The sequence below is a fragment of the Buteo buteo genome, chromosome 5 (genome assembly GCF_964188355.1).
Source record: "Buteo buteo chromosome 5, bButBut1.hap1.1, whole genome shotgun sequence".
Classification (NCBI taxonomy): Eukaryota; Metazoa; Chordata; class Aves; order Accipitriformes; family Accipitridae; genus Buteo; species Buteo buteo.
Genome location: NC_134175.1, coordinates 8,282,443 through 8,310,385, shown reverse-complemented (window position 1 = coordinate 8,310,385; position 27,943 = coordinate 8,282,443). Strand labels below are relative to the sequence as shown.

At 56.4% G+C, this 27,943-nt stretch overlaps 2 protein-coding genes across 9 annotated transcripts; both read right to left on the bottom strand.

Annotated features, from left to right (window-relative positions):
• Window positions 1–134: 134 nt before the first annotated feature.
• Window positions 135–7,391, bottom strand: MFAP2 (microfibril associated protein 2). Of its 4 annotated transcripts, none has more exons than XM_075027565.1 (9): window positions 7,327–7,391; window positions 3,457–3,545; window positions 2,191–2,277; window positions 1,726–1,752; window positions 1,558–1,644; window positions 1,316–1,357; window positions 1,003–1,090; window positions 807–880; window positions 135–531 (listed from the first exon to the last, which is right to left on the bottom strand). In XM_075027565.1, the coding sequence occupies exons 2-9, from the start codon at window positions 3,491–3,493 to the stop codon at window positions 428–430; spliced, it is 546 nt and encodes a 181-aa protein (XP_074883666.1). In that variant the 5' UTR covers window positions 3,494–3,545; window positions 7,327–7,391; the 3' UTR covers window positions 135–427. The 4 variants fall into 4 exon arrangements, with proteins under 4 accessions (XP_074883666.1, XP_074883664.1, XP_074883663.1 ...); XM_075027563.1 differs by having other exon boundaries at window positions 2,191–2,280; window positions 7,327–7,370; XM_075027562.1 differs by lacking the exon at window positions 7,327–7,391 and adding an exon at window positions 7,198–7,308 and having other exon boundaries at window positions 2,191–2,280.
• Window positions 7,392–8,211: 820 nt separating this feature from the next.
• ATP13A2 (ATPase cation transporting 13A2) lies at window positions 8,212–27,911 on the bottom strand. 5 transcript variants are annotated; one of them, XM_075027556.1, is made up of 31 exons: window positions 25,182–25,271; window positions 19,794–19,867; window positions 19,371–19,538; window positions 18,911–18,969; window positions 18,681–18,792; window positions 18,493–18,572; window positions 17,914–17,991; window positions 17,577–17,646; window positions 16,995–17,129; window positions 16,677–16,743; window positions 16,469–16,600; window positions 16,134–16,301; window positions 15,934–16,044; window positions 15,775–15,821; window positions 15,465–15,653; window positions 15,180–15,386; window positions 14,918–15,031; window positions 14,619–14,775; window positions 14,154–14,274; window positions 13,795–13,919; window positions 12,995–13,155; window positions 12,426–12,536; window positions 12,114–12,193; window positions 11,740–11,892; window positions 11,509–11,605; window positions 11,158–11,381; window positions 10,775–10,926; window positions 10,522–10,694; window positions 9,300–10,332; window positions 8,790–9,225; window positions 8,212–8,295 (listed from the first exon to the last, which is right to left on the bottom strand). In XM_075027556.1, exons 1-29 carry the CDS (start codon window positions 25,189–25,191, stop codon window positions 10,162–10,164), a joined length of 3,546 nt encoding a protein of 1,181 aa, XP_074883657.1. In that variant the 5' UTR covers window positions 25,192–25,271; the 3' UTR covers window positions 8,212–8,295; window positions 8,790–9,225; window positions 9,300–10,161. The 5 variants fall into 5 exon arrangements, with proteins under 5 accessions (XP_074883657.1, XP_074883661.1, XP_074883656.1 ...); XM_075027560.1 differs by lacking the exon at window positions 25,182–25,271 and adding an exon at window positions 26,473–27,911 and having other exon boundaries at window positions 8,790–10,332; XM_075027555.1 differs by having other exon boundaries at window positions 8,790–10,332.
• Window positions 27,912–27,943: the final 32 nt, after the last annotated feature.

Here is a 27,943-nt window from a genome sequence, read left to right as displayed (position 1 = left end):
CCCCAAAAATCATCACCCACAGCCCCTCCTCTGCCCAGGGCTGGATGGCCAGGAATTGATCATCAGAACACACCCCCCCCCCCCCCGCCAAAAATCAGAAAATCCCCCCCAAAAAACGAGTCGGGAGCCGCAGCGACCCTTACGCTTTATCTCTTGGATACTCTACGTAGAAAACAGGGGGGGCAGGGGCTCGCACTGCCCCCCCTTTACAATATAATAAGGAAAGTAATAAAAATAATACCCCCCCCTTTTTTTTTTTTAATTATTATGTGCACAAAAAATGGACTTTTTTTTTTTTTATGCTCTTTCATGCACTGTTTCTTTAGCACCACGGTGAAGATCCAGAGTGGGATGGGTACCCGGGAGAGGAAGATGGGAAGGGGTTGGGATCCCAGGATGCGGCCGGCGAAGGGGGGTCCCCTCGAGCTCAGCATCCGCCGCAGCTGCGGGCGCAGGATGCAACGACGGTTTGGCAGAGCCCGCTGTTGGCCATCACCCCGCACTTGGAAAACTTGTCGCGGCAGAGATCGGCTGCGGGGATAGCGGGAAAGAAATAATCCGTGGATGGAGGAAAAATGACGGGGCAGAAAAGCAGCGAGGGACCCCCCCCCCCCCAATTGGGATGGGGACATCATGATGCTGCAAGGGGGTGGCTCAGCCCCAGTTTGGTCCACTGGTTGCGGAGCGATTCCTGGAGCAACTTTGGTTGTTGGGATTTCCCCCCTCCCCCTCCCTGGGAAAAGGGGGTGACCCAGATGGGGATGACCCCAATTTGGGGTGCATCTCCCCCCCCCCCCCCCCCTTACCTCGCAGCAGCTCTTCGTGGGCACACACGGTGCGGACGCAGATCTCCTTGTTGATCACGTAAACGCGTCGGAGGCTGGATGTGTGTGGAGGGAGATAAAAAAAGATGGGGGTGGGGGTTTAGTGCAAAAGCAGAGGGGGGTCCCCAAAATAGGGGGGGGGGGGATGTCAGGGAAGCTCCCCCCCCCCCCGGCTCGCCTGTAAAAGCAGATCTCGTTCAGGCACTGCTTGCAGGGCTTGTGCACAGAGTAGAGCCTGGTGCAGGGGTACTGCTCCTCCCGGCAGTCTGCAAGGAGAAAAGGCAGCTGGTTTCTGATGGGGGTCTGGGAAATCCATGGCGGAAGGCCTGACGCCCCGGGGATGGACTTAGCATCCACTTGACACCTTCCCCCCCCCCGCCCCCCAATTTTTGCCCCGGGTATGAGTGTGGCAGCACGTCCTCACCCTAGCTGGGCTAAAAGGAAGGATGAAACCCCCTCCGGGGACTGAGGAAGGGGGGATAAGCACTCACCGAGGGGTCCTGGCTCCGTGGGCTCAGTCTCAGGGGCAGCAGCTGCAGGGGGGGAAGAGGAAATTTAGGGCTGGAGCAAAAGCATCTCGTTGCCCTTTCCCTGGGTTTTAGGGCTGGAGCATCCTGACGCTGGCACCCGTGAAGCTGCTCCGGAGCGGGGAGCACAACCAGGCTAAGGGTGCAGGGGAGGGATGGAGACCCCAAGTCCTGGGGTGGGGAGGGGGCTGGTGGCTGCCACCCACCTGGGGTCGGGGCCGGCACGATTTCCTGCTGGGATTGCTGCTGGGACTGGTACCGAAACTGCTCCTCGGGGGCACGGGGGGTGACATCTGCAAGGAGAGGGACAGTGCGGGCACACCCCAAAAACCTACCCCCTCCCCACCCCGGCATCCCGCAGGGGAATCACTTACCGTGATAGTCGTAGTAATCCTGAATTTCTGGGGAAATAAAACAGGAAACGGAGCAGAGGCTGAGGATGGGTTTTAGGGAGAAAACACACCCTATCGGGGCCAGGACTTAGCAATGAGCTCCCCAAAATTTTGCAGCCAGTTTTAGTGATGGGAAAACATGCCCCAGCCACCCCAGGAATGAACTTGGGCAACATCCCACCAGGGTTTTTTAAAGCTTAATTAAGGCTTAATAAATAATTGGCAGTGCGAGGAAGGGGAAAGGAGAGGCTTGTGTACAAGGGGGAGGTGGCAAGGTGTTAGGAGGAGGTTGGAAATTAAGGGGCAGGCGAAAAAGGATGGAGCAAAGAGTACTGAAGCAGAAAGAGGCATCAGACTGGTGTTATTTGGCCAGAGAAAGCAAAAAAGAAAGGAAAAAGAGGGGAGAGAGAGGCGGGTGAAGCCTCTCCCAGTTCAGGGTGCTCTAACCTGATTGCTGGTCGTACTGGGAATATTGTACCGGCTCGGGGTAGGTGATGCCTTCAAACCTGCTGTACTGTCCCTGGACCAGGAGCACTGCTGGGGAGACAGAGTTGGGGGGAGAAGCATCACCAGAAGGGGGACAGCCACTCCCAGCCCAGGAATTCGGGGTTCCCTGCTCTGCCTCCGCCTCTCCAGCTTCACATCGTCCCCCAAAATATCATCCCATAGTTGTCCTCAGGGGCATGTTGCCCGGAGAAGAGGAGGGAGAGGAAAGTGGGATGGTCACCGTCGGGGGACGAGCACCACCAGGATTCCTCCATTATCCCGTCGCAGCCGGGGATGAACCCGGGTGATCCCAATGTCTTGCAGCATCCGGGTACCACGACCCTCCCCGGGGAAAGGGCCAGCATCCAGCTGACTCCAGTGATGCTCCCGACACCCCAGGGGACCAGGGCATCCCCCTTGCAGACACCCTGGGAACTAATCCTGCCACGGATCCAGGGGGCCAAACGGGGTTCAAATGCGGGGTTCAATGCGTGAGTTGATGCGATCACGCAGGCAGAGTGTTTCGGGGGGGGGGTGAATCAGGTCAACCCCATCCCCGAAGCACAGCAGGGACCCATCCCCGGGACACGCTGTGATGCCCCGTGGTCCATCCAGCTGCCGCATCCTTCCGCATCCTCGCAACAGGCAGCATCCGTGAGCAAAGCATCACCGGGAACTGTGCCGGGATGGGACTTATCTTTTCTGCCCACTACCCCCCATGCTGCCCCCCCACCCCCTCCCCAGGCTCCCTTGGCCTCGCTTGCTTAATGTTTTCCATCTGTTCGCTAGCCTTTGTGCCGAGCTGGTTTCGCCCAAAGTTTTCCTGGCTCCAGGCTCTTGGGTCCGTCACCTCCCTCCTCGTTTCCATCCCGCCTTTGCCAGACCCCCGGGGGGTTACAAATATAATCTTTTTGGATGTCGTCCCGGCCCTGAGGTGCCAATTTTGAGCCACCCCATGGTGCCACCTCAATGTCCCCAGAGCAGGAGGGACTCGCTTGGTGCCAGACCCCTCACACCCTCTGTGCCCCCCCCAACCTAGAGCCAGTCCCAGCCTAAATACGACACTACGCTGGGGTTTTGGGTTAATTTTGGGGTATAACAGGTGACGAGGTGATGCTTGTCCCAGATGGCTGCAGGCACCCGAGCATCATTGTGGGTGGTAGCTGGCTCCTGGGCTTTAACGGGGTGTCACCTTGCCTTGGGGACCCCCAGGGAGGGGGCACTCACCTGGCAGACACAGCAAGAAGAGCCCCACCGCTCTCATCCTGACAGCAGCGATGGAGGAGCAGTGTGGGCCGGGATGCAGCCGGAGGAGTCTGGATGGGGCAGAGGGAAACACAGAGGGGTTAGCGGAGTGTGTGGGGGGGGTGGACACACAGACCCCCAGACCCCTCCATTCCCCATCTTCTACATGACACCCCCCCACATCTCTGCCTGAGACACTCCCAGGGGCTGGCTCAACCCCCACCCCAAACCCTAAAAAATGAAGAAACTTCCCCCCAAAAAGGCAGGCTGGGCTTCCCGCCCTGACCGCGTGCTCCCAGGGGAACTGCAAGGACCAAGCCCTGAAATATCCTGCGGGCAGGACGGGGGATGAGAAATTCTGGGATGTCTGAATCACCACCATGGGGGAGACATCTGGACACCCCCCTGGTGATAACAGACTCACGAGCTGGAGATCTGGAAGCTCCTTTCCTGGGGTTTTCAGCCCCGTTTCTTGGCAAAGGGTTTATTTTGGGGGTCCCTGCCACCGGGGAATGCTGCGTTTGCTCGGGCATCCCCTAAATCCAAGGGGATGTGGAGATTTGGGAAGGGAAAAATGGCTTTCAGGAAAAATCCCGTGCTGGGGTTTGGCAGCCTTGGGCGCTCACAGCTCCCCAGCGCTTTCCAAGTGGCGATTTGCATGTCGAGCGTCTGCTTTTCCCGGCGGGGAGACGGGCCAAGGCCGGCTGTGCCGCCGGTAAGACGGGCCCCCTTCCCCGGCGCGGGCTGGCAGGGATGCCGGCTGCCCTTCCCCCTCGTCCCGAGCCAGCTGCAGGGGGAAAATCGGGGGAAAAAAAAAAAAAAAAAAAAGATAAATTCTCCCAAAAAACTCCTTCGAAATCCAACTGAAGGTGTTTGGCTGTTGGGGATAAAGCTCGTCGGCGTTCCCGGCACACCGAGATGCCGCAGGGATGGGAAACCCCTCCTGGCATCCCTGGCTCTGCTGCCGAAGCAGGGAAACTGAGGCATGGGTGGAGATAAGCCGAACCCATTGGTATCTCGCCCTTGTGGAGGGGGAACATCAGCAGCCCATGCCAGGAGGCACCGGGGCACCCACCCCGGCTCCCAGCTGAGCCACGGCTGTGTGCAGCACCCAGGATGGGAACGCGGGTCCAGCCCCAGCACAGCATGGTCCCTGCTGGGTTTCAGACCACACTGGGGAAGGTGGGGCCAATGGGACTAACTGCACCATCACCAGAGCGTGGCATCTTCTAGCGACCATGGCCTCACCACCACCAAAGCACAGCACCTTCTAGGGACCGTGTCCTGCACCATCCCCATAGTCCTGCACCTTCTAGTCACCATGGCCTCAAAATCACCAAAGCACAGCACCTTCTAGTCACCATGTCCTCACCGTCACCATAGTGTTGCATTTTCTAGGGACCATGTCCTCACCACCACCAAAAGCGTAGCACCTTCTAGCCACCGTGTCCTCACCACCACCAAAGCGTAGCACCTTCTAGCCACCATGTCCCCACCATCACCAAAGCACAGCACCTTCTAGGGACCGTGTCCTGCACCATCCCCATAGTGCTGCACCTTCTAGCCACCATGGCCTCAAAATCACCAAAGCACAGCACCTTCTAGTCACCATGTCCTCACCGTCACCATAGTGTTGCATTTTCTAGGGACCGCATCCCGCACCGTCACCAAAGCGTGGCACCTTCTAGTCACCACGTCCCCACCATCACCAAAGCGTAGCACCTTCTAGACACCACGTCCTCAGGACCACCAAAGTGTTGCATCTTCTAGCAATCATGCCCTTGCACCACCACCATAGTTGCATCTTCTAGGCACCTCATCCTCCTCCATCCCTGGGCTCGCAGCTACTGGGGATGTTGACATCGGACTTCCAGACCCCTCCCAGCTTTGGGAAAGCCAGAAAATTGGTCCCTACCTGAGCTGGGATCAGACCACCAAGCTCAGCCAACAGTCAGAGTTTGGTGGTCCCAAACGGAGTGCCCAGCAGCGCTCCGTCACCAACCCACGGCCGCACCGCGGTGGGATCCTGGTCCCTACAAGCCCCATCTGCTTCCCATGGCAAAGGAAGCCCCAGACCCGGGTTTAACCGAGGCTAAACATGTCCTGGGATAAAGGGGATTGCGCAGGGATGAGCGAGATCAATGCGCGGCTCTGGGCTTGGCGGGTGCTTGGCAGGGGTCCGGGAGGTTTTATCGAGCCTTAGAGGCTGCTGGCAGACCTTGGGTTTGGGAAAGCAGCTGGGTCCTGGCCAGGACAGGGCTGCTACAGGGGACTGGGGGGGTTTGGGGCTACCTTGAGGTGGCAGAAAGGGGCTGTAGATGCCCATCCTGACCTTTGCCAGTTCTCCAGATGCTGGGATCCCATGGGATGCCGGCACCAACATCCCACGGCCCCAAATCACCTGGACCTGGCACACGTATCCCACCCAAGACAGCTTGGGGCAAGGCTGCGGGGCAGATGGATGCCCACTTCCAGAGGCATCACATGCCGTCCTCCCATCTCTCCGGCGATCCCTAGGACATGGCCACATAGCTCCGGATTAACATGCCCTGCCAGCCCCTTTTTTACCCCCAAACAGCCTGCAAATGCCCAAGGCTTCTCTTGAGGTCTAATTCCCCTTGAATTTCCCCCAAACACGGAGATCTTGGACGGAGCTTGCACGGTTTGGCCGGAGAACGAGGACAGACGGGTCACGTCTTCCCGCGATGGTGATGCCAATGTCTTCTCCACCCGAGGGAGAACACCGAAGCGCCCGCCGCCACCTCCAACCCAGCTGGGAGCGATGCCGAGGGTCGCCGTGACATCTTCCTTAAACCCAAAGTCTGCAAAGAGGGGATGGGGACACCTCCACCCTCCTCCTCCTCCTTCCCCACCTTTGGCTTTTCCTACCACTAAAGCAACCCAGTGAGATGCCCCAGGAGGGATCCAAGGTGCCCCCCCCCCCCCCCAACAAGCTCCTCTCCCCTCCGTGCAGGGGTCCGGCGACTCCAACCGCACCAGATGTTTTTGCAACTGCACATCTGGGAACAATCAACCCCGAAGAAAGAACACCACAGTCTCTCTCTTTCATTCTGCTAAACCCCACCTTCCCCCAGCCTTTCCCCCCTCCCCCAGCTTTTTTTTTTCTTTTTCCTTTCTTTTCTTTTTTTTTTTTTTTTTTTTTTTTTAAGCTCTCCAGTTGCCAGAGAGTGGGAGAACAAAGGGAATATGAAAGGATTCAAATTTTTTTTGGCCCTCAACCAAAGGTAAAAAACTCCTTTCCCCCATCCCCGTTTTCACACATCGCATTTTCATTAGGGTCCCATCCCCCCGGGGGGGGCAAAATAAACATAAACATTAAAATATCCCTTTTCTCCAGTCTCTTTCCAGGATGGAAAAAAAAAAAAATGCAGCTTCCTTCAGACGTTAGGGTATTTTTAGACTTTTTGAAGTGGTTAAAAATCTACTACAACAGCTGTCAGGCTGCAAAGATTGGGTCCCCCCCGTGGCTGCTGGCTCTACAGCCCCCCCCCCAAATAAGGTGGCTTTTCTTTTTATGAGATTAAAAAGGTTGAAAACAGCTTTTGTGAGCTCGCCTGCCCCGACCGATGGGAGTTTTTAAGGCGACTTTTGCAAAGCCCCAAAGATGGGGTTCAGTCCCATTTGCTGCTGGGGGGGTCCCCAGCATCCCTGCCTGATGCAAGGGGGCTGGGATGGGGGGAATCTCTCTCGCCTGGTCCTTACCGCTCTGGGTGTTAGTGCTGGTTCTGCCCTTGCCCACCGCCTTGCTCTCTTCTCTCTGCTTTCAAAAACTCTGAAATGAGAGTTTAAAAAAAAAAAAAAAAAAAAAAAAAAGCCCAAAAAACCTCCTACCTCCAACATGGGGGATCCGCTGGGTCCTAATGCCACACCTGAGCCGGCCCCTTCCTCCTCCCAAATTGCTGTCTGCTAGGGGGAAAAAAATAATAATAATTAAAAAAAAAAAAAATCAATAAGCGCATATCGATGCAATGGTCGGCAGGGCTAGGTTGTTTGGTTTTTTTTTTTTCCCAGCTGGATGAATTTTAAATTGATTGTAAATACAAGGAGAGAGGAGGATTTTGCGCAGCGCCGAGCACGCCAGAACAATTTAGGCTGGGTTTTGTGCTGCTGGAGGGTGAGATGAAAAGATCATGCCAGGGCATTGCTCTATGATCTTGGCTGCTCTTGGGGAAACTGAGATAAAACCCCCCAAATTTGGGATCCTGGGATGCCAATCACCCCTCCGAACTCCAAGCTCGGCATTAGCGCTCAATCTGCCCCCTGAGCAGCAAGGATGCTGTAACCCTGCAGCAGATTTAAAGCTTTACCCCAGGATAAAGAAAAAAAAAAAAAAAAAAAAATCCCCTTTTTTCCCACCCAGGCTGAGGATGCTGGAGCAGATCTGCAGCCCCTGCGTGGCGGCAGAGCCAGCACTGCTGACCGTGGGGCCCTCTTTCCCCTGGCTTGCTGGCTGCTTTCCGGAGGACGCGGGATGCTGGCTGCATCCCGGCGAGGCTGGGGATGCTCCCCTAAAAACCCCAAGCCCGGCGGTGACACCGAGCCTGGCGCTGCGGGATAAAAACCTGCAAATTTTAGGCATGTTCGAAACGAGCAACGGAGCAAACGGAGGGTGCTCTAGGGCTGGGATGGAGGGAGAAGCTCTGGACGGCTAGCAGCGTGCAGAGGGATGAGGATGAGCAACGGAAAGGAGACGGCAGAGTTTTTTCACCCATGGGGCAGGATTGCCCCCACTGCCCCAAGCCCACACTCTGTTGTGCTGAGGTATGAGCATTTCTGCAGCCAAGAGAGGGTCTGACTGCCCTAAAAACAAGGAGAAAACACAGTTTCAGATGAGGAGAAGAAGCAAAGGGGGTTTTAAGGTGCTCCCATCTCATATCAAGTCTGGTTTTCCAGCCTGAAGGATGGATAAAACCATCCAAGGGACTCCAAACACATCTAATAGCCGCTCCTGTAAAGCTTCTCCCTGCCCCAAACCCCAGCATCGTCCTTGTCTCCAGTCCTGTTAACCTCTAGCTAAGGGCAGGAGCTGCCTGTTAATAATTAAATGGACTTTGCAAAACCCCCTGAGGCCCGAAACACCCTGCAAAAAACAGCCAAGCAAAACACCCTGGTGAGAGGGGGGAACCGAGGTGCAAATGGGTCCCTCACACCTGGGTACCTTTTGCTTTTAAAATTGCCAAGCACAGACAAAAATCTCCAAGGGTTGTGGTGGTTTTTTTTTTTTTTTTTTTTAAAACTCAGGAAGCCTGGTTTAATAACTCAAGCCTTGGCTAGGATTTCAGGAAACCTCTTACCTCTGCTTGTGCCTCATTTCCTGATCTAATCCCCAGCTCCCGGAGGGCAGAGGCGCCGCTGGCGCTCGGAGGGGTTTAGACTTTCCATGCAGGCGAGTCCCCGCAAGAACCAGCCTTCGATCCAAGAGCCGGGCTTGGAAGTGGCCAAAAAACCCTTGGAGAGCGATGCAGACAGTGCATCCCCCCTCCCCGGGGATCGGCTCTTCCCCTTTTGGGATGCGGCATCTCCATCTACCGGCTTCTCCTCCGTTGAAGAAGCGAGGTTTTGCAGTCTTGGCGAGGACACCTGGGTTTTTCCAGCAATTATTTTCTAGGAAATTCCAGCTGGAAACAGGCTCAGGGGTTATTTACTCGCTGATGCTTGGTTTGGGCTGCTGAAATCCCAGCGGTGCCGTCCCCGAGTTCACTGTCTGCTTTCGGGCATCGAGGACAGCATCTTCCAGCCAAAATAGAGAATGAGGTGACCCTCAAACCTCTTTCACCTGCTCCCCTGCTCCATCCGATACTCACCCGCGCTGTCAATGCCGTCCTGCCCCAAGCACTCCATCCACGCCAGGCAGCACAAGCAAGCAGTCAAGAAAATAGTGTTAATTTATTAGACAATGCTCACGACAGCACCATATGGAAACCGAAAGCCGTACGTCATTCTCCCGACTGCACTTACACCTCGATGCACTGGAGTGGAGTTAAAAAATAAAGAGATTCAGGGTTTTTTTTTAATGCTACAAAGGACCCGTCCGAAAGCAGAAGTGCTCTGCAGGAGCATCGCAAGCGGAGAGGGTGCCCGTGGCTGGTCCCTGGGCGTTGGGGATTGAGCAGCATCCTTGGCAAGCCAGGGACGGGGTGGTTTGTAAACAGTTCCTACACATCTAGGGTGGCCGTAGGGGAAGGTAGAGGGTTTGGTTTTTTTTTTTTTTTTCACAGTGAGCAGGGACACGGGGCTGGGGTGGGTGCCCTTGCCATGAGAAGATCAGGGACCCTCTTCCTGGTGGTTTTGACCAGCCAGGAAAGGAAAAGGGAAGCGGTGTACCCCTACGAAACAGTACTGGTGCTCAGCACGGGGAGATGGGTCCAAGGCCAGCACGGGAGTGGAGAGGTCCTGGAAGAAGAGCTGAGCTGGACCATTTCTCCTCTTCTTCTGGACCCTCTCCTCCAGTTTACTTCTCTAGCATCTCCTCCTCTTGGCCAGGACTGCGGGACCGGCACGCGCAGATTCACAGCTGTGATGCTGGGGGGTCTCCCCATGGGGAGGATGAGCCGGGCTGCCTACCGCATCCCTCGATTTACCAGGATAAATAAATAAACGACAGCATCCAAGGTCTGGCAGGCAGCGCTGGCCTGCAGAGCAGGCAGGAAGGAAGCCCGGCACGTGCTATCTCACAGCGATGGACATCTTGGGTGTAGCGAAGAGCGGTTCGTTAAGGGGTGGCCAGGATGGCTGCTGTTGGCTCAGCTCCTTTTCCAGCCTCTTGAAAAGCTTCTTGGACACTTTCTTTCGGCGCAGCTTGCGGAGGCAGCTGAGCAAGCCGTGGTCCAGGGCGGTCTGCAGCAAATAAGGGGGGGAGAACAGGTTTTGGGGAGGCTGTAGACCCCACGGAGGGGGCAGAGCTGATGCCAAGGTAAGCCCTGCTCCCTTCGTGCCCACGGCTCCTGGAAAAGGGGTTACTCAGACAGACCCAAGAGGATGACATGCGCCCCTCATGTGCCCAATGCCCACCCTGGGCCAACCTACCTCCAGCACGAAGGCGGCGAAGAAGTTGAGGGCAGCGATCCCCAGCAGCAGCAGCTTGAAATTCAAGTCATCGATGTCCTGCAGCTTCAGGAGGGTTTTGGGGAAGCCCAGTGGGTAGAGGGTCAACCATATCATGAGGCCAAAAAGGAGGATGAGGACTACCAAGAATAGCACTGAGGGCGAGAAGGAAGAGGGTTGAGGAGGAGGATGGTTTGATGTCTCTCTTTGCCTATGTGGCCAGCATCATCCTCACCATTGGTGTAGAGTGGCTCCCGAAACGGGTACCCCTTGGACATGGCGACGGCCAGGATGAGGTACTGAAAGCCCGTGACACAGAAGAGGACTGTGTTCTCGTAGTTGGGCAAGTTCTGGGGAGCCGTCACTGTGCTGTTCAGCGGCACGTACCTGAGGCAGGCAGGGGAGAAGGCAGAGGGTCAGATTAAGCGAGGCAAGGAGAGGGTCTAAACGCCAAGCCCTTGTTCTCCGTGAGCACACGGGAGCCGTCCACGGCAAGGTGGCTGGACACATCCTTGATGGCAGCCAGCATTGGCCAAAACCAAGGACAAGTACCCAGGCTTCACTGCAATCCTCTGCGCTGTTCCCATCACTAAACCCACATGAAGCTGGGTCTCTTACCAGCTCTGCGAGATGGTGATGAAGTAGCTGAGGACTTGCACGGTGATCAGCAAAGCCGTTTGGAGGAGCAGGCTGCCCAGCACGAGGATGCTGATCAACGCCCCTTGGGGACGCTCCACTCCCAGCTCCTGGGCAGGACCGGTCCGACCCATCAGCACCGCCACGGTGGTGGTGATGATCAGGTCGAAGAAGAGAAACTGGAAATCACTCAGGTTGGTGTTGATCTGGGAAGGAGAAATCACCTGCTCTCAGTGGGGGGCTAGGAAAGGGACAGGTTAAAACCCAGCAAGGACAAGGTGACCCAAAGGCATCCTAGAGCATTGCATGCATTCGGGCAACCATGGGACTCACTGTGTAGAGCAGCAGGACGGACACAAACTGCACCAGGCTGTACAGGGCCATGTACTTAAAGACGCCAAAGGAGGTGACCAGTGAGCACCTGCCCTCCCTGCAGAGAGAGAGAGAGATTCACCCACCAGCCACAACACGCTTTCCATGAGTTGTCCCAAAGAGGGGACAGACGCACTCAGGAGACACCCACCCTAGTTTTTATCCCCCACCACAAGGCTCCCGGCAGCTCACCGGATGACGGTGGGCACGCACTCGATGTTGGCCACGCGGGAGGTAAACGGTGAGGCTACTGACGCCTCTGCCTCTGACAGCGAGATGCCCACGTCGGCCGCCTTCAGAGCCCCGCAGTCGTTGGCACCGTCCCCGCACATCCCCACGCAGTAGCTGCGGCGAGAAGAGATCCAATATTTCATGACAGGGTGGGGGAAAAAGCCCTGGGTCCTCAAGGTTAGACCCCTGTATTTAGGATCACCCCACATCTGGGAGAGGGCGGGATCCGATTTCGCAGCTGCCAACCACTCTGGCACACAAGAGAAGTCTCTGGGCAGAGGACTAACCCCCTTGCCCTCCTCTGTCTTCCATCCCTTGGGGCTGGCGGGGCTTACTTGAGCTCTTGCAGGCTGCACACCAGCTGAGTCTTCTGGTCAGGCGACATGCGGGCGAACACGGTGGCTCGGATGAGGATCTGCAAAGAGAGAAAGGCTCCGTGTTCATATCACAGCACCTTGCATCCCTGAGCACCCAGGAGGAGCTTGGTTACTTTGAGCTTTCCCAGCTCGGCAGGGCAGAGGGCATCTTGCACTGGCAAAAAAAAAAAAAAAAACCTCTCAGGGCATTTTGTTTTGCAGCTGCGAGGCTGCAGCATGAAACCCCGGTGAGGTCAACCTTGCTGGAGGATTCCCTGCCGTCGGACTCACCTTCGGCAGCAGGTCGGCGAAGTGCTCGCAAACCACGGCGAAGGATTTGCCATTCAGTGCGAAGTGGCAGGGCTGTGGCTGGAGAAAGCAGCCGTCTTGCCGGTGCAGACCCTGCCAAGGAAAACAATTCCTTTTTCTGCAGCAGGGCTTTGACTCGTGCTCAAATCCCTGCTGAGCCCCTGGGCAACGGTCTGAACCAGCATCCTCAACACGCATGGAGCAGGAGAGAAAGCAGCTTCCCTTAAACCTCAATTCCAGGCATACAAATGATGGTATTTTGGATAAAAAGCTTGTGTGATCGAGCCCTTCATGCCAAGCCTGGAGCAGGACCTGAGCAGCACAGTGTTGGCTCCATCCAACAAGGGTGTTGGGAGCATCAGCTCCAGCCTGATGTGCTCCCAAGGAGAAACAGGAGCAGGTTATCTTCTCCTAAAGGAGGCATTTGACAAGGGGCAGAATCACATCCCTAACTGCCTCTAAGGGTAACGATGCTGGGAAAAGAGAGTCCTGCAAGGTGACAGGCAGTTTGGGCTGTACAAAACCCCCCGAAACGTTGTCTCGGGACTCACCTCTGGCTGCTCTTCACCCTGGGAGTGCTCGGCGAGGATGAATTTCAGAGCAGCGGGTTTGTCGTGGCTGGGCGGGGAGGCGTTGACGAAGATTACCTGCTCTTTCGGCTCCACCATGCGGCAGCTCTTGGCCACGCTGACGGCTGTCAGCATGTTGTCTCCTAGCAGAAAGAGGTGGTGGGGCTGAGTAACAGCGAGCCGTGTTTGCTAGCCAGTGCTGGCAGGGTCTCGCATGGCTGCAAGCCAAGAAGAGCAGTTCAGACCTGCTGCATCCTCCCTTCCAGCCACCACAGGCACGTTGTGGGTCCCTTTGCTTCCCTGCGTTTTGGGGGAAATCTCCAAAATCTCATTTCTGCCCTACCCCCAAAAAAAGGCAGCAGCTTCAAACCCTGGCAGCGCTGCTTGCCTTGCTGCAAAACACCCGAAAGGTGACTCCTACGTCCCCCGCAGTTAGCTGTGCAATTCGGGGTGCTCACGAGATATCAACGTTTATGTGATCAGCAGTGAAACCACGAGCAGCTTTGCTGTTAAAGCCACCCACCCCGTGTCCGTGGGTTCATGCTGCATCCATGAAAAAGCAGCCTGCACCCTTCCGCACCCCGCCTGCCGTGAGCCCACTGGCAAAGCAATGCAAACAAGCAGCAGGGATGCACAAAACCAGGGTCCAGGAGTCCTTGCTGTGCCTCCCAGCTGCTTCAGGCCACTGATTTCTGGTGGAGAAACCCTTCACCCCTTGGCACATCAACGGTCAAACGTGTCCCATCTCTTCCCTGAGCCCAGCATTCCCTCTGCAGGGTCACCTGTCACCATGACGGGGCGGATGTTGGCGTTCCTCAGGAGGTGAATCACGGGTGCAGACTCTGGCTTGAGGACGTTTTTCATAACGAGGAACCCCAGAAAGGTCAGGCTGCTCTCCACGGAGTCCCTGGTGGGATACAACGAGCCGTTCAACACTCTCTTCAACACAAGGCAGAGCAGATCCATTGGTATAAACAGCTAAAAATCCATCTGGGAGGCAGCCTGCAATTGCTTTAGTATGTGTTAGGGTTTAATTCCTTGCAGGCTGCTAGGATGGGGCAGGCTGCAGGGCAGCAAAGCATCCCCTGAAATGCTCAGAGCAAACTAGATGTAAAGGGAGAAAAAAGTTGTTGGCACTAACCTCGGGAGCTGCAGGGCCTCCTCAAAGGTGGTCACTGTGCTCAGGGGTTTGCAAGCCAGACCCAAGACCCGGAAACCATCCGTGGTGTAGTGTCGCAGCATCTGGGAGAAATCCACGGGCACTGCCAGCCACGAGGGGAAAAGCAAGGTCAAAATAGCTCCTGAATGAACCGTGGCTGCACAGACCTAGCAAGGGGAGTCAGGGCTTGAGCTCCCAAAGGACTGAAGAGTTCTGGATGCTCATCCAGACTCCAACCCCCTTCCCTGTCTTCTGGCTCCTATTTTCTTCCCCCGACGTGGCTGGAGCTAATCCAAAGCCCTGTGACTCTGCAAACTGCCCCGTGGCATGACCGAGGATAATTCCCTGTGGGGATGAGCTGCAGGGGTGCAGACGGATGATGGAGCAGCAGGACTGGCTGCTTCTCAGCTGGGGAGTGATAGTGAACCCCCGTCGCCCAGCACGTACCTGTTTCCTTCCTGCAAAGGCTGGCCACCATCTCTGGTGCACCCTTGATGTAGACATGGGCTGAGGCTTCGCCAGGCAGCTTCACCAGGACGCTCATCCTCTGCAAGGAGGAGGAGAAAGGGAAACGCCGGAGGATCCCCACGGGTGACTGGTGCTTCTGTGGAGGAGAGGGTGCGGGTGTCAGGGCCAGGCAGGAACTCCTCTGGGAGGTACAACCTCTCCAGGGGCTGTGAAGCACCTTTGGGAGGGCAGACCCAGTGACGGGGGGAACCTGAGCCACTCTGGTCCACAGGACCTACCCTGTCTCGCGGCTGTTCTTCCTCAGGCGGAGGTTTCATCACAGCCAAGACCTTCGTCCCAAACTGCTGGAAGGCGGGCAGCTCACCTTCCTCCTCCTCCATCATCTCCAGGTGCTGAAACCAAGGCAGATGCTGAGATGGCAAAGCCCCACCTACCCCACAGCAGCCTATGGATGGTTTAAACACCCCTGCTCCTGGCAGAGCAAAATGTGTGCCACCTCACTCTTCATAGATAAGCAACTTTGCCCACTGCTTGTCTTACCCAGCCGGTGGACTCCACCATCTTGAGGTCCACAGGATCCCCGATGGGCTGTGTCCGCAGCAGTGAGATGGTGTGGCAGGTGGCCAGGGAGTAGAGCAAGGGACCGGCGGGCAGGCAGCGGGGCTCGTGGACGATGGGCATGAAGTAGTTGTTCTCCAGCGGGACCACCCCCCAGACATCCAGACCTTCCTCCGTCAGGGTTCCTGTCTGCGGGAAGAGCGCGGTGGGTTCAGGCCAGCCCCCTGAGCTGGAAACTGTGGTCCCACGGCACTGCCCGAGACTCACCTTGTCAAAGCAAACCAGGCGGATCTTCCCGCAGAGGTTGATACGAGGAGGGCTGATGCAGAAGATGCCCTGTTTCTTCAGCCTGTTCTGGGCGTAGATGGTGCCCACTGTCATCGCAGCCGGGAGAGCTGGGGGCACGATGACAGTGACGAGATCGAGGGCACGGATGATGATTTGCCCCATGGGGACCTGGCAGGTGAGGAGGAAGAGGAGTGGGCATCCTGATAGCCCCCACGCATCTCCACTCGCATCGGCTGACAGTCCCAGTGCCAGCCTGCACTCAAGGATTCACCAGCTCCAACAACCCTACCTGGTTTTTAACCAAGATGAGGATGCTGTACAGCGTGCCGATAAAAGCTGTGCGGGAGAGAGAATGGGCTTGGTTACAAAGCAAAGCAGGTGAAGGGTGGGTTCAACCATTTAAGAGGAGCTTGGCTGCTCCTGGCTGTGCCTCCACACTCAGACGTACCCAGGATTGCGAGGAACAGGACGAACTTCACAGCATCCTTGTAGAACTTGAAGCTCACGGGTTTAGGGTAGAGGATGGAGCTGATGAGATCCCCTTTGGCTGTGCAAAACCCTGCAGGAGAGGGGCAGAAGGTAAGCACGTGCAAAGTCACCGCTCCGAAGGATGCGGCTTAAGCCCAGTTTTTCCCCTCAATCCATTACCTGTGCGGGTCACCACAGCCAGCACTTCTCTGCCCACGTAGGACTTGGCTTGGATGACCTGCGTCCCGCAGAACAAGGTGTGCCGCCTGTGCTCCTCGGGGGAATAGATGGTGGTGGCTGCCTGGCTGCCAGCCAGGAGAGGGGTTTTCATCACCGGCACGCTCTCCCCTGTGGTAAGGAACACCATGGAGGGAGGTTCATCACCCTGGGGGGTCAGGGTCCAACCAGCCTGGATGGGAATGGGCTGCCGTAGGGCCACCGAGATACAAGGCTCATCCTCTCCCCCAAAATCCCAACCAAAAGCTGGGGTGGCAGAGGCGTGCAGTGGCTCTTACCCGTCAGCATGCTCTCGTTGACCATGCACTCGCCCGTCAGCAGCGCGGCATCGCAAGGGACCAGCATCCCGTCCGTTGGGAGGCTGATGCAATCGCCTGGCACCAAGTCTGCGGAGCTCACCACCATCTCCTCTGGAAAAAAGTGCGGCCGTGCTCAGACAGGAGCTTCACGCCAGGAGCCCTCGCTCATCATGGGCATCACACTCACCTCCGCTGGGGCGATGGACTCGGACACCGACCGACATCTTGGCCATGTTTTGCAGTGTGGCACTTTGCTGCAAGGGAGGGAGCAGTTAGCAGCCACCCAAGGGCAGCTCAAAAAGCACAGCAAAGCATCCATAAGGCAGGTCTCGAAGGCTCGGGACCACGGATGAAGGACAAGGAAACCTGCCCCACCATTGGGAGTATGGGCTGTCCTCACCCAGCTGGGCTCAGAGGAAGTTCAACATCAGCACAGAGGTCAAACAGCATCAGAAAATGGGCTACTTCACTAGAGCTGCTTGTCCCAAATAAGCCCATCACCAACCTTCCTCGTCTCATAGAGGGACAGCCCTAAGGAGATGGTAGAGATGAGGAAGATGCAGGCAGCGTAGTAGTAATAGGCATCGCAGACCCACAGCACAATGCTGAAGACTTGGAAGATGTAGAAGGGATTGAGCACCTGGAAGGGAACAAGCAGAGAGAGAAGTTTTTTTGGGGGGAGAGCTTCCTTGAGCCCATCATGAGACCTCCAGGCTCCTTGAGGAAAAACTGCTTATGCAGAGGAGAAGCTGGCCCTTCCCTGGGGCTGGAGATGAACTAGCTGACTTCTTACAAACGCTTCATCCTTCCCCGGCTTTGCTTATGGTCAGTATTCCTGAGGATGCTCAGCCACCTCTGCAACTATCTGAGGATGCTCCTGTCTGAGCTAAGAGGCAGGATGGGTCCCGTCCACAGCTGTACCAGCTCTGCCTTCTCTGATCTCTGCCCAGGCTGCCTCTCCTAAAGTCCTCTCCTCCCTACCAGAGAGGAAGGGCCCATAAAGCACTTGCAGTAAGGGACACGGAGCAGGGGAAGGATCTGCCCTGGGACAACTTGCTCTTTCGAAGCACAGCCCGTAGATGCACACCTCCTCCACCAAAAGCCTCGCGTAGGACTTGACTGGCACCTCGATGAGGTTCGGTCCATAGATCTTCCTTCTGCAAAGGGGAGAGAAAAGCAAGGGGGAAGGCAAATGCATGCTATGGAAAAGCTGCATTTCCACCTCGAGGGACCCTCATGCTGCCCAGACCTCCATGTGAGTCCAATTATGTGAAGAAGCCAAGCCAGGGCAATCCAGCCCACCTAGCTGTCCTTGCTTTTGAGGTCTGAATGCAAGAAAAACCCAGGCTCCAGGATTTGCTGGCTCCTGGAAAAGCCTCATCTGCGCTCCCCGGGTAGGTCCCACGAAGCTGGTAGATCCCTACCTGGTGTTGTGGTCTTGCTGGTCGAGCCCAGCCTGGGAGAGGTGGAGATCTGCACAGGTCCAACCTTCATCCAAGACGCTGGCAAGTGTGAAGGGAAAGCAAAACAGAGAAACAGAGTCAAAAATCAGCAGGAGCCTGGCCCTGCGGAACAAACACCATGTCCAAGTTCTTGGTGAAAAAAAAACACCCTTTAGGAAAGGGAGAGCATCTTGTTCCTCAGCCTCTGACACAGTTCGCGGGCACCAAGGAGCGGGAACAAAAGGGGCACAGTTCGGAGAGCTGCGAGCGGCACAGTGCAGTGAGGACCATCCAGCACGGGGCAGCTGCCAAACTACTTCACCCGGTTTCCTCTGCCCACAAAGACAGGCAACATCAACAACTTGGGGGGAGAGGCAGCACAGCTTCCCTGGCCCAACGCTCTAGGGATGGTCTCCAAAGGCTTTGCAGCACGGAGAAAAGCTCAAGCGCGGTTATGTGACTTCCAGCCGGGCAGGACCATTTTGGGGGAGCTGAGGGGCCAAGGAGAGCAGCCGAGAGACGCAGAGAGGTTTGCTGTGGCAGGTTGGGATGGAGAAATACCTGACTTTGCAGTATGCCTGCCGCCGTTCGATCCAGATGTAGCGCATGCCCTCGAAGAGATAGTACCGCAACACGTTCTTCTGAGCAGAGGAGGGCGGAAAAAATAAGGTATTAGCAGGATATGAGGGCAGCCCACACCAAGGGAGAGGATTTACAGGGTGGTGGGTGGGAAGGGTTGCTAGCATTACCTCTTCCTTCTCATGCAGCCGGATGGTGTCCCGGCTCTCCTCCTCATCCGACACGCCAATGGCGATGCTGCTCCTTCGGTCCTCCAGCTTGGCCCCAGGGTGATGCTCCAGGCTGCTCGGGGTGGAAATCCAAGGGTCAGTCCCTCCCCATCCACCAGCGCTGCTGCAAACATCCCCCCTTCCCTTGAAGCCAAAAGGACACGCAAGCCCCTGCCCAGAGCCCAGCTCACCTGCCCTCGCCCAGCGCCTCCGTGTGCACACGTGTGGTGAAGCACTGTCCAAATCGGTCCTGCAACACAGGCATGGGTCTGAGCAGAGGGAAAAGGGAAGCTCCCCGTGTGTCCTCCCTGCTCCTTCAAACAGGGACAGTGTCGCAGGCAGGCAGGGAGGGAGTCCCCTGCCACCCGTCCCAGATGACAGCTGGGTTTCAGGGACGATAAATAAAGAGAAATGCGAAACCAGGCTGGCTGCTACAGATGGGGAAAGTGCAAAATTATTCCAGGAATAATAATAATTCCTGAAATAATCTGGCTCTGAGGTAGCGCATTGCTTGATGAAAAGAGATGTCAAACACAATTAGGGAGGGGAGGGTGACAAGTAGCAAGGAACATGCCCAGGGCCATCCTGGGAAGCCAGTGGCAGAGCCCAACCCCAGACCCCTGTGTCCCCTGGACCCCTCTGGGGACTTACTCTGATGATTACCCAGTCAGCCTGGCCGAGGGCGCAGGGCTTGCACTTTGCCTGCACCTCCAGGCTTGGCTTCCAGTGGAAAAGGACAAGAAGCAGCCCTGCCGTCAGCACGGAGCAAGCGTGGCACAGGGCCACCCGCCACGTCTTGGTCTGGTAGCCCGTGACCTCCTGGAAGAGAGGAGGTCACCTTTACAGGGATGCTTATTCATAAAATAAACTGAAATTAAGATTATCAAGCATCTAAATCCTAAACTGATAAAAGCCCTAAGCCTCCTGGCGTGGCTTAACACCAGGCAGGTGACAATCAAGTAGCTTTGGGGCTGGAAAACCACCATCTTGTGCTGGTGTTGCAGATAACACATGGTTTTTGTGCCAACCCAACCCTAGCAAGCCTTCCTCCCCGCGGTGAACCCTCAGACCTACCATGCGGGATTTATCGGCGTCTCGCTGCAGCGTCCCGTAGCCCGGCCGCTGGTTCCCCAGCAGCCTGCTGCTGTCTGCAAAGTCAAAGAACAGGGCAAAAAATAAAGGGAGCCGCTCTGAGGGGTTATTTAGGAGATGCCACAGTGATGGGCTCCCAGCTGCAGCGATGACATCCCCGGATCAGTCCCAGAAGGCGGCTGGACTTGGTGTCCCCTCTGCCAACCACCCTGGCTCCCGGCAGAGCCGCTCAGGGCCACCTCTGCCGCGCAAGGGGATGCTGTGGGCATGGGGCACCCCAGCGCTGCCCAGTCACCCTCCCACGGCACGTGACGGTCACACGAACAATGCCAAAAGAGCCCGAGGAGAAAAGCTGGCACAAAAACAGCGGCTTAGCAGCCGGGGGAAGGGAGCAGGGCTGGTGCAGAGCCAGGTCAAGTACAGGGAGAGCTCTCCCTGCCACTTTTCATGCTTGTTTGTTCCTTGTGTTTCCCCCTGCACGGAGGACGTGGCCACAAAATTTGCTTTTTCTAGTTTTAACGATGCCCAGCGCGGCTCAGCACCTCCGATTCACGTTCACTCTCTACTGCACCAGGATGACCAGCCTGGGAGAGAGGGATCGCTGGAGGCATCGCCGTAATCATCTCAGGTGGGATTTTAATCATCACCCTCTGTCCCATGAAGCCACAACCACTTATGCCCTAAATCCACTCCGGATTACAAGTCATGGCGTCCAGCTCCGGGATCTTAAAGCAGCAGCGGGGAGATAACACGTAGCACAAACACAAACCCAGGAGCTAGTTCCCACCCTTGGAGCTGGCAGATAATTTTCCTGGCTGGGCTGGGTTCAGATTTCCAGGGCACTCCGACCGGCTTAACGATTTACACGCCGGGTGGGAGCCCATGCACCCGTCCTCTGCTGGAAAAGCCACCCTGGCTGGATTCCTGCCGCTCCCTGGTCCGACCCTAGAGCTCATCTGCAGGTGACAAAAGCAATTAATTAAAACCATCCCTTGGTTTTGATGACTACCAGGGATGGGGTCTCCATCTCACCAAGCGACCCAGTCAGTAGCCCGCTCCCAAAACACAGCCGGTGCCGCTCCAAGGGATAAGTTCCAGGTTGAGGAAGGAGGGGGATGAGCGCAACAGATGGTTTATTAAAACAAAAGCCCTCCCAGGAGCCAAAAGGAATGGCTGTGAAGCTCGCCAAGGGCCCGCGAGGAGGGGAGACGCCAGATTTCCCCGCTGCCAGTGTCAAACTCTGCGAAAAGCGTCAATTCCAGGTTAAACGAGGCCGGGAGCGGGTGCGGGAGGGCGAGGAGGAGCGTGTGCCGCCCTTCAAAAGAGCAGAACAAAGGAGAGGGCGAGGGGCTGCCTCGCACAAAGGCTTTTCTCCAGCGCTGTCTGCAGGGTTTGCAGAAGGGGGAAAGTATCGAAACAACCCGAAACCAGCCCAGTTCGCTTTCTGTACCTCCCCGAACCAGGCTGCGTAGCAAGAAGCGCAGCCCACCTCTCCGCCTGAACTCTGCTGTTAGCAACAATAAAATCATTACGACTTCCTTGATCCTATAAGCAGCAAATCTTTTGGAGGAGCGCACGAGCATGGCTGCAACCGGCTCTGTCCTGCAGAGCTGCGGCTCTTGCACAACCCCATCCCCATCCCTGTTGGTTTTCTCACCTCCCACTCCCATCCCGGCTGCTCCCCAAAACACGGCGAGCGAGAAAGGGCTCTCGCCTTGACTCACCGCACCTTAACCCGCCGGTTGCGCAAGCGGAGCCGTTCCCCGTTGGGATGGGATCGGTACAGCCGTCACCACCTGCCCGCTGGCGAACGTGCCCGGGAAGAATCCGGCACTGGCGGAAGGGAGGGCAGAACGCCATGGAGCTGCGCTACCAGTTTGAATCGCGGCGCAGCGGCCACAACTCGTCAGCAAACACAGCGCGGGGGCACCTGGCTGTCCCTCCTCTGGCTCCCAAAGCTGGAGGGTTTTACCCCTGAGCTTGTCTGGAGAGCCCTGGGGAAGAGATTTGCTTCTCTTTCTGCTGCTAAAGGGGGGCTTAAGGGGGAGATAACACCCAGGAGCGGTGGCAAACTCAGGGAGGGGTCAGCAATGCACCAGCCCAGCTTGCAAAGGGAAGAGGGGGGCCACAATTCCCCACCGATGCCAGGTTTGCACGGCCGAAATGCTGCTTGAAGTCCCAGCTGCCTGGCTCCGAGAAGAGTTCGTGCCCTGTCTTGCACCTTTCAGAGAATGACCACGCGTCCCTGCTATCAAGGTTGGGGGGAAAACTGGGGAGAAAGATGCTGAGGATGCCCTGACATCTAGCACGTGTCCTAGCAGGGAAGGACATACCCTCTGACGCCAGAAAGCAGAGTTGGAAACCTTGAGCCCACGTGTCTCGTGGCACCGAACACCCCTCTGCAAAGCTGCCCTGGCTGGGCACCGTTTGTGAACGCCAGCGCCGGTCCTTGCCCTGAGACTTCATCCCAAAACATAGCCTTTCTCCCCCGCAGCACACACGCATCAAAAGCGGATGCACGCTGGTCCCAGAGACCTTCTCCACAAGCTCCCTTTGCAGTCACAGCCCTTTTACAAGCACCTTGCTTGAAGCAAACAAACCCCAAGGGGACTTTGAGATCTCCCTCCAAGCTCATGGTCCCCGTTGGATGCTCAGGGCTTCCTGAGCAGCATCTTCCACCCATCTATCTATCCATCCACCCACATGTGCAGGCTAGAGATCGCATGCAAGAAGAGGAAGGTCCACCCAAGGAGGTTACGGCTCCAGCTAGCAAGGTCTGATGCTGTCTGGTTGACAGGATGGTGTTGACAAGGTCAATCTGGGCCCTTGGAGATGGGGACATGGAAAATCGGGATGAGACAAAAGTAAGGAAGGAGGGAGGAGGAAAGGAAAATGGCGTTTGGGTCACGTAGGGCAAGATTTAACTCAGGAGGATATTTCAGAGCAGCCTTCAGGCTCTAGTTTGGGATGGGAGATGTCACGGTCGGCTGCAAGCCCAGACCCAGTGAGGGGTTGGGATGAGATGGCGTCAATTCTCCTGCCATTTCTACCAAGCCAACATAAACCTGTCTGCGCAAGCCAACCGGAGAGAAACATGCCATTCTGCCCGCCACGCAGCCGGAGCAAACGTGTTTTACCAGGCGGTCTGGTCCTACCCAGACATGGCAGCATCCACTGGGGGAGCACAACTGGAAAAACGCCCCAAGGCTGGAAGAAAAAGGATGAGGCAGGCTCAATACAAGGTGGGAGATGGAAGATGGGGGTTCAGGCTCTGCTGTTGCTAGTAACCCCAGGGGAATCGCTCTTGTGCATCAAACCTTTGAGATGGGAGAGAAAACAAAGTCCTTGTAGGCAAGGTGCCCTCCCAGTAGCCCTGTCCACCTCAAACTGGTGGCTGAGGCAACGGCAGTCAAACCTTTCCAGCAGGGCGGGTTTCTCCCCCACCCCGGACAGGCATCGCCCTGACCTCTCCTGCACCCAGTTTTGCAAGACCTCGCTGTACGCCAAAACCACCTGCCAAGCTGGAGATAAGCGCTCGGCAGCTTCAGGGAGCATCCTCGCTCGGGCAGCCACCAGTGAGGGGGGCAAAAAAAGGTTGTTTATATCCAAACCCCACGTTTTCCCCAGATGCTGGTTAAATAAAGTGCTCCTACCTCCCTTAGGGAGAGAGAGGCTGTGTTCCTCGCAGCCCATCATCTCCATTTTGGTGTGTTAAGCCAGGATTAGAGCATCTCCTGTCTCTTGAGCTAGCCTCCCAGGCTGGCAGTGTTAAACCTGAGTACCCTTAAGAAGCACAGGGGGAAAAAAAGGGGTGAGGTTTAACCCCAGAGTGCTGCTATGCTGCAGATCTGGAGCAAAAGATGGGCGAAGGGGGTCCAAGGGGCTGTCAGGGGGATCAGCACGGTGGCAGGGACCATGGTGGCAGGGACCACAGCCGGGCAAGCCCCACGGAGCCAAGTCCAGGCACCCAAAAAGCCCTCCGATGGGTGGCCAGCCATGGCGCAGTCACACTCCTCCCTTTCCTGCCACAAAGCTCTTCCTCTCTCACCCCTGCGCCGCCTTCGAGAAACTCCTCTGTGCCAACCAGGGCAAACTCAAAAGGAAATGGGTAAAGGCTGCACAGGCTGCACTACTTCTGTATGCCCTGGAATGAGAAACGCTGCTGGCACGAGGGATGCAGGGCACCTCCAATGCTTTCTCCAGCGCAATATCGCACCCAACACTAGGCTGAACCTAAAGCTGTATTTTTCAGCCTCTTCTGAATGCCTTGATGCCTTTCCCCCCCCGCCAGCCTTGACCCTGCAAAGGGTCTTTTGGCTGAAAGGCCAAGCTGTGGTCAGCAGCGATGCCAATTCAGGGCTCGCTTACCTGACATCACATCGCAACCTTTACCGGCACAAGAAAACCTCGGGACTGCTCTGCTCGTGGGGTCAGAAAGGCAACACGGTCCTTCACAACCTTAAAATCCACCCCGTTCTCCATGATGCCGACTAAAGACGCCGCAAAGGGATGCTTGGCTCCAGCTGCAGATCCCAACAAGGTCGGAGCCTCCCCGAACACCAAGTCGGATCGACCTGCTTGCAGGGAAGCAGCCCCCGGCAGGCTGCAGGGATTCAGCCACGGGGTTCGGTGGGCTCAGAGCATCCCAAAGCGACGCCTGGGTTTCGTTTCCTCACGTCTCGCGTGGGTCAGCCGGCGCACGCCTTAGCACAGGCTCCACGTATCGTTGTCGGCAGGAGCGGGGCCAGGAGCTCATGTCCCGACGGGATGCAAAGCCAAACAGTTCTGCAGCAACGAAGCACCGACTGAAGGCTGCGACACCCCCCCGTGACAGCGAAAGCACAAACCCGGTTACCCGCGGCTTTGCAGAGCGTTTTCCAGACCCACAGCACCCTAGGGTGGGCAGGGGCACCCGTGGGACGTTGCTGCGCTCCACGCTCAGCTCTGCCACCCCCCCCCCCCAAAATTTGCGATGCCGGGGTGGGGGCAGCACCCCGCTTTGCGCCATCCCCCGCTCCTCCTTTCGCAAACGCCGCTGAGAGGAGGAAATAAAGCGAAATAAAGCGAAATAAAGCGAAATAAAGCGAAGCTGCCCTCCCCTCCGCACCTTGCGCGCAGCCTCCCCCTTCCCGCACAACCCATCCCACAGGCACGGCTGCGGGGGGGGGGGGGGCAATGAGCGCAACCGCCGGGGGGGGCCACGCACGATGCAACACCCGTGGGGGGGCCACGCACGATGCAACACCCGTGGGGGGGCCACGCACGCAGCGCAAACCCCGGGGCTCCCCGATGCACAGCGCATCCCCCCCGCCCTTCTTCCCTTTCCTCCTCCGCCCCCCCCCCCCCCCCCCCACGCGTGGGCCCCCTGACCTGAGCTCATGGCGGGCGGCCACGCGCGGGCCGGGGTGCGGGCGCCCCCGGGGCCGGAGCCCCGCGCGCACCCAGCTCGGCGGCGCGCGGCGGAAGGGCGGCGCGCGGGGGCTGCTGGGACTTGTAGTCCTTTACCCCCCCCCCAAAAGGCAGGAGACACCCTGGGGTGCTGGTGTCCCGTTTCCCCCCCCCCCCCCGGGGCTTTACAACCCCTCCGTGGCACGGCAATGCACTCGGCTCTGCCCCTCGAGGGGGGCTCTGCGCCTCCCCCCAACAAAATACCCAGGGTCCGCCCCCCAAAAGGGCTTTGCACCCCTATATCTTGCAAGGGAACGCACCAGGCTCGGCTCCCAAAAAGGGCTTTGCACCCCCAAATCTTGCAAGGAAACGCACCAGGCTCTGTTCTCAAAAAGGGCTTTGCACCCCTGTATCTTGCAAGGAAACGCACCAGGCTCTACCCCCAAAAAGGACTTTGCACCCCCGTATCTTGCAAGGAAACGTACTGGGCTCTGGCCCCAAAAAGGGTTTGCACCCCTATATCTCACAAGGAAACGCACTGGGCTCTGGCCCCAAAAAAGGGCTTCACATGCCCATATCTTGCAAGGAAACACACCAGGCTCTGCTCCCAAAAAGGGCTTTGCACCCCTGTATCTTGCAAGGAAACACACCAGGCTCTGCTCCCAAAAACGGGCTTTGCACCCCTGTATCTTGCAAGGAAACGCACCGGGCTCTGCCCCCAAAAAAGGGCTTCGCATGCCCATATCTTGTGAGGAAACACACCAGGCTCTGCTCCCGAAAAGGGCTTTGCAACCCTATACCTTGCAAGGAAACACACTGGGCTCTACCCCCAAAAAGGGCTTTGCACCCCTGTATCTTGCAAGGAAACACACCGGGCTCTACCCCCAAAAAGGGCTTTGCACCCCTGTATCTTGCAAACACACACACTGGGCTCTACCCCCACAAAGGGCTTTGGAGCCCCCCCCTTTCCTCCCCCCTCGGTTGCACACCCCTGCACACCCCCGCAGGTGTGGGGAGCGCGCACAGCTCTCACTGCAGCAGGGCTCCCTCTTGGAAGGTCACAGCAAGGGGGATTTTGAAGCCAACAATCAGGTGCTGACCCCAGTAACACCCCTCCAACAGACCCCTCCAGCCACAGGTTGGCTTTTTGGGGCTCCAATCGCTGCAAAACCACTGCCAGAAATAGACAATGCCTGTGAGAAGGGCTGCTCCTGCCCACCACCACCACACTCAGCTGCAGCCAAAAAGCAACTGCCCTCCCCTCTGTACTCACCCTTGCACAAGGCAGTTTTGGTTTCTTTCACAGGAAGGGAGATACAGCAAATATTTCCTCTGGATGTGCCACAGGTAGAGCCTGTGCTTCCTTCCAAAGCCAAAGGTGAAGCGGATTGTGTTTATCAGAACAGAAAAACCTCAGCCACTGCAGCGACAGTCAAAGCAGTGAGGGGCTGCCTTCAGTTCCTCTGCACCCTGCTGCATTGCCATCCAACCCTCTTCTCAGCAAGCATGCCTAGCTTTTAAATAAAAAAAGGCAAAACCCAGTTCAGGTTCAAAAAAACCCCATGTTAACTAAAGAGAAGGGAATAGTGGGAGAGGAGGGGGATCACAAAGCTCTTTTTATTCAAGCTGTTGATGGGATCCCCTTGGATTTAAGCAGGGAGACGAGATTATGAAGCACAGGGATATGACAGAAATATCAGTATCATGGGACTGGTAACACACCCCTGCTGTCTAACATCAGCAGTTGGGTCTTCTCCATCACAGGACCAGCACTCACCCCTTCTTAACCACAGCTCACCTGAGACACAGCAAACAGGGGCAATTCAGTGACATGGAAGAGCAGCCCGACACACGTGGATTTTAAGTGTAAAGTCTCTGACCTACAGAACTCTGCCTCACATCAGCTCTTGGGAATAAAGACATTAGCTCCAGGAAAAAAAGTGTTGCTGCAAATGAAAATTAAGACAGCAACATCAGCTTGGCTTCTTGAAACAGCCACAAGGTTCCCTTACTGCAGGATAGATAAATGTATGGAAAAAACAGGGTAATTTTGGGGGTAAGCCTTTCCAGAGCTGTATACAACTTTTTATGCCACCTCAACCTTCATTTGCTGCCCACTGGCAGCATCCTGGCTACCATACCATGTCTCAGAAGCAGCATCATGACATTTCTAGAAGTTTTTACTACACCTAGACAAAAAAAAATAATCTATTAAGCAGCAAAACAGAAAGCACTTCCTTTCTGTCCAACCCCTAAGACTGCAAACGGCTGCTTCAAGCAACCACCTACCACAAACATCACAAGCTTGAGAAATCTGGAGCTAAAAACCACTTGTACTAAAGCAAAGAGAAAGATGCAACCCTGTTCTAACAAATCTCATCTACTTCAGGACTTGAAATAAAAATAAGCATTCCAGCAGGGCAGTGGGAAGACATCTCTTTCCTAGTGGCACTGCCACGGGTATTTTGCCACATGCCTGCACCCCGTGAGCTCCAGGTCCTCACTTTGTACCTCACCAAGGAGCCCAGGGGATCTCAGAAAAGGGCGAGATTCTTCCAACATTTCCCTTTCCCAGCCAGTTCCATTGTTTTCTTGCTAATTGCCACAGGGTTTATTACTTGCAGGTCTCTTCCCACACATGCATTTGCTTTAACGACATGGGATCAAGGTCATTACAGAAATTCTGTCTCCATCTCTGCTGTGTGGCCAGTTTCAAATCCTTATCCCACAGCAGAGCCTCAGAG